Below are 3,605 nucleotides of genomic sequence, written 5' to 3'. Positions count from 1 at the left end.
CAGAAAAAAGAAAGAAAATAAACAAATAAACGGTCAGTTCAGGTGTTTTATAAAATAAGTGAGTCTGGAAATTGTCTTTATACCAAACTGAACGATTGTTGTTCTCTACTTAAAAAAAACACTTTAGATTTTACAATGGAAAAAAATCTCATTTTATTTCAGTTTTAAATTCTGTTTAAAGTAACAGATTATAATTTAAAATGTCTCTTTACTGGTTGATGATTTTCTTCATTCGGACTCCGCTGATTTTTAATTGGTTACCTGATCTAGATGCTCTTCCAGAACCATTTTTAATCTGCGTTATGATCCCTCTGTTTGGAAAACTTCTCCACCTCTATTCTTTTTGTGAGCCGTCAAGTTCAGCAGTTTGTTAAGGTGAGAACATCACGCTGCATCTCAAGTTTTTAAGGTCTCATTAAAATGTGAAAAACTTTCTGTTCTGTTCTTGTTCGGTTAAGTGAAATATGGCTGCATGTTCCCAAACATCAAAGGAGATTTTCCATTTTACTTTAACGACATCCGCTCCTTCCTTTGAATTATTTCTGCTCTCTGGATGGATGCAGATGTAAACGAGACGTGAATCCATGAAGCCTTCTGGGTTTTATCTGTAGGGAAAGCCTAAAAGGTGTGGTGGGAATGAGGAAGAGGAGAATGAGTGGTCCGATGTGGGAGCATCATGAAACATCAGGCGGAATATTTTTAGGAGCTTCTTCCACACCTCCGCCACCTCCTCCTCCTCCTTCATCCCTCCATCACTCCGTCTCTCACCGGCGAGCCCTCACGGCTGCTTGCTTTTTCTACCCTTCCTCTCTGCTTCTCTTCACATGCAGCAGAGGAAGAGGAGGAGGACTGTGCAGGAAAACAGTGGAGTAAAAACGGAGCAGAAACACTTCACCGCTTGCTTCATCGGCTCCTGGATTCTCCAGATTTACGGAAAAGGATTCCTCTGGAAATTGTTTAGAAAGTGCTGAAGATGAAAGCTGGAAGGTGGAAAGATGTGTTCAGGCGTCTCTGGATGCACCAAAGTCCTCTAAATCATATCGTTCCATAGGGATGGAGGCAGGAGAAGTAAGCTGATAAATTACCCAACAAGCTTGGTTTTTTTTCTTCACTTTTGCTCCCTCGGCTCAGAAGACTCGGTTCTGCTACGGATTGACAGCCGACTCCGTTTGTTTGACTATTTCTCTTCATTAATCCGGAATCAAAGCTCTGCAGATGTTTCATACCTTCTGTGCTTGGAGGAACTGATCAAAAAATGTTGACTTAAAGTGGGTCAGAACCTTCAAGCATTTCTGTCTCTGAAGCTGATGAGGTTCTTTGCTATTCTGAAGGATCTTTCTGGAAGATTTTAATTTCTTTCTTGGACCTAATCATGGATCAACCTTAAGCCTAAAGTCATCAAACACTGCTTCCCCTGGTGGGTCCCGCTGCTCTGTTGGTGGCATGTGGTCCATCCTTGACTGAGTGAAGATCCGGACCTGAGACCCGGAGCAGGGATTTGGTTCCTCAGGGGGATGGCGGCGGCCATCGCCAGCTCCCTGATCCGACAGAAGCGTCAAGCTCGCGAGTCCAACAATGAGAAGGTTGCCACCAACAAGAAACGCTCGAGTCCCAGTAAAGACCCAAGGTCTCTGTGTGAGAGACACATCTTCAGCGTCTTTAGCAAAGTTCGCTTCTGCAGTGGGAAGAAGCGGCCGGTACGCAGGAAACCAGGTGGGCGCTCCCATTCTGACCAGCATTTAGGGGTCAAAGTAAAGCCATCTCAAGGTTTGATGCATAAACATCATCTAAAAAACCATTCATTTATTGGTTTTCCTTTTATATTTGCATCTAAATGCTTATATCTAGTTTTCTTTTGCTAACTTGGCCTCCAGTTTCACCTCTTGGTCACACAGTAGTTTGTTCTACCAACCACGAAAGTAGGAAGTTACTGCTTTAAATTCCCAGTAAACTGTGAGAAATCAAAGACAGTAATGTGAGTAAATTACAGTGATTGTTGGCCAGAGTTAACAAGTCACTTCCACAAGCTTAAAATCCATAATGTTTCAAGTTTGAACCATTTTGCATCATTATATCCTGTATGGAGTCAATTATTTGTCATTTTTGTTGCAAGCAAAGTCAACTTTTTAAATGGAAATTTGAAAAAACACACAAAAGAAGCAATCCAGAAATGAAATGTTACAAATTAATATATTAGAATATTTTTTATGTATTTTTAGTTTGTAAATTTTATTGCTAATTTAATTTAAAGATTTTATACCTTTTTAAATAAATATTTTTTTAAAAGTCAACGCTTTTCACACTTTTTATTTATTTTTTCTCAATTTTTTTTTTGCTTTAGGTATAAATTCACAAACTGAATTCTTTTCAAATTGTGTCTCCTATCATATTGTCTTTTAGCCCGATACAAACGCTCGCTCGTGACGCACACGCCGACCAATAAAGCTGTTGTTTTTTAGTGTTCATGCAAACCAATAGAAATGCATCTTCGCCTCTCATTCCAGAGGAAAGCCCACCCCCAGAAGTGAAGAGATTTGATCTTTTAATTGCATTTAAAAAAACTCAATTTGAAAAAAATATATATATTTTGTACAAATCGTTCAAAAAGAAGATAAAACAAACTAATTCTGAGAATACAAACTAATGTAGATGACAGTAAGTTAAGGTTTACTGGGTTTACTTTTTCCCATCATGCAGTTTGGTTTCCCTTCCATCTCCAACTGTGCTGCTCACAGGAGAAAAATTTTTTAGATTCTGTGAAGGAAAAACTTCTTTACTCCTACTGTATTAAATAATTAGAGCTGCTTTGGCAGGAGGATCTTCAGAATATAAGCATCTTTCATGAGCGCAGCAGAAACTTAGTTACAGCCTGTAGTATTGCATAATTTTCTTCCTCTGTGGTAAATATTTGATAAGGTTGATTCCAACTTCTGTTTCCTACCAGTGACTCAGAAAATCCTGTTAACATGGTGTGCTCAAACATCCTGTATTCAACATACGGCTTTGGAAGAGGCCATGTTTGCTGTCATACAGAACCAGGTTTGATGAGATCTTCGTGTTACTTAAAAAGTGCAAAAATTTTTACAAGCAGTTTTATTCAAAATGCATGCATGCAAACTTCTCTGAACATGCATTTTATCCGTTTTATGCATATAGATTCAAGACCATGAGGCCCCCAATATTTTACAACCATGAGTTCAAGCTCCTTCTTTGAATGCTCTTGCTTTTTAAGTTAATTCAGGTTATTTATATAGCACACATTCATAACACGTAATTTAAAGGCACTTTACAGAAACAATTCTACCAGATCATACAGTCAGATTGGTTCAAAGTTTTCTATCTAAGCAAAACCATCTGATCGCATCGACTCATTGACTAGAAGGCAATCCCTCTCACTAAGCATGCTTGTAGCGACAGTGGAGAGCAAAAACTCCCTTTTAACAGGAAGAAACCTCCAGCAGAATCAGGCTCAGTGTGAGCGGCCATCTGCCGAGGCCGACTGGGGTTCAAGGAGACAGAAGCATCCTGGCCCCATCCAGGAAACACACAGCCAGGCAGACGAGCTCCGAGCCAGCTCCCATGTCAGAGGATGAAGAGAGCACATC

General features: G+C 39.7%; 1 protein-coding gene across 3 annotated transcripts in view; it reads left to right on the top strand.

Annotated features, from left to right (window-relative positions):
- The window catches only part of fgf12 (fibroblast growth factor 12), a 69,793-nt gene that overhangs the window by 41,458 nt on the left and 24,730 nt on the right, over positions 1-3,605 (top strand). The window contains exon 1 of one of the 3 annotated variants that reach the window (XM_015378087.1): positions 1,515-1,713. The exons of the other annotated variants lie outside the window; for them this stretch is intronic. Within the exon in view, the coding sequence (XP_015233573.1) occupies positions 1,515-1,713 (199 nt within the window). Of the gene's footprint in view, positions 1-1,514; positions 1,714-3,605 lie in introns of those variants that run through there. 3 annotated transcript variants of the gene reach the window in all.

This window comes from Cyprinodon variegatus, unplaced genomic scaffold (assembly GCF_000732505.1).
Source record: "Cyprinodon variegatus isolate N-32 unplaced genomic scaffold, C_variegatus-1.0 Scaffold164, whole genome shotgun sequence".
NCBI classification, from domain to species: Eukaryota; Metazoa; Chordata; class Actinopteri; order Cyprinodontiformes; family Cyprinodontidae; genus Cyprinodon; species Cyprinodon variegatus.
Note: the sequence above shows the minus strand (reverse complement) of the source record. Positions and strands in the feature narration are given on the sequence as shown.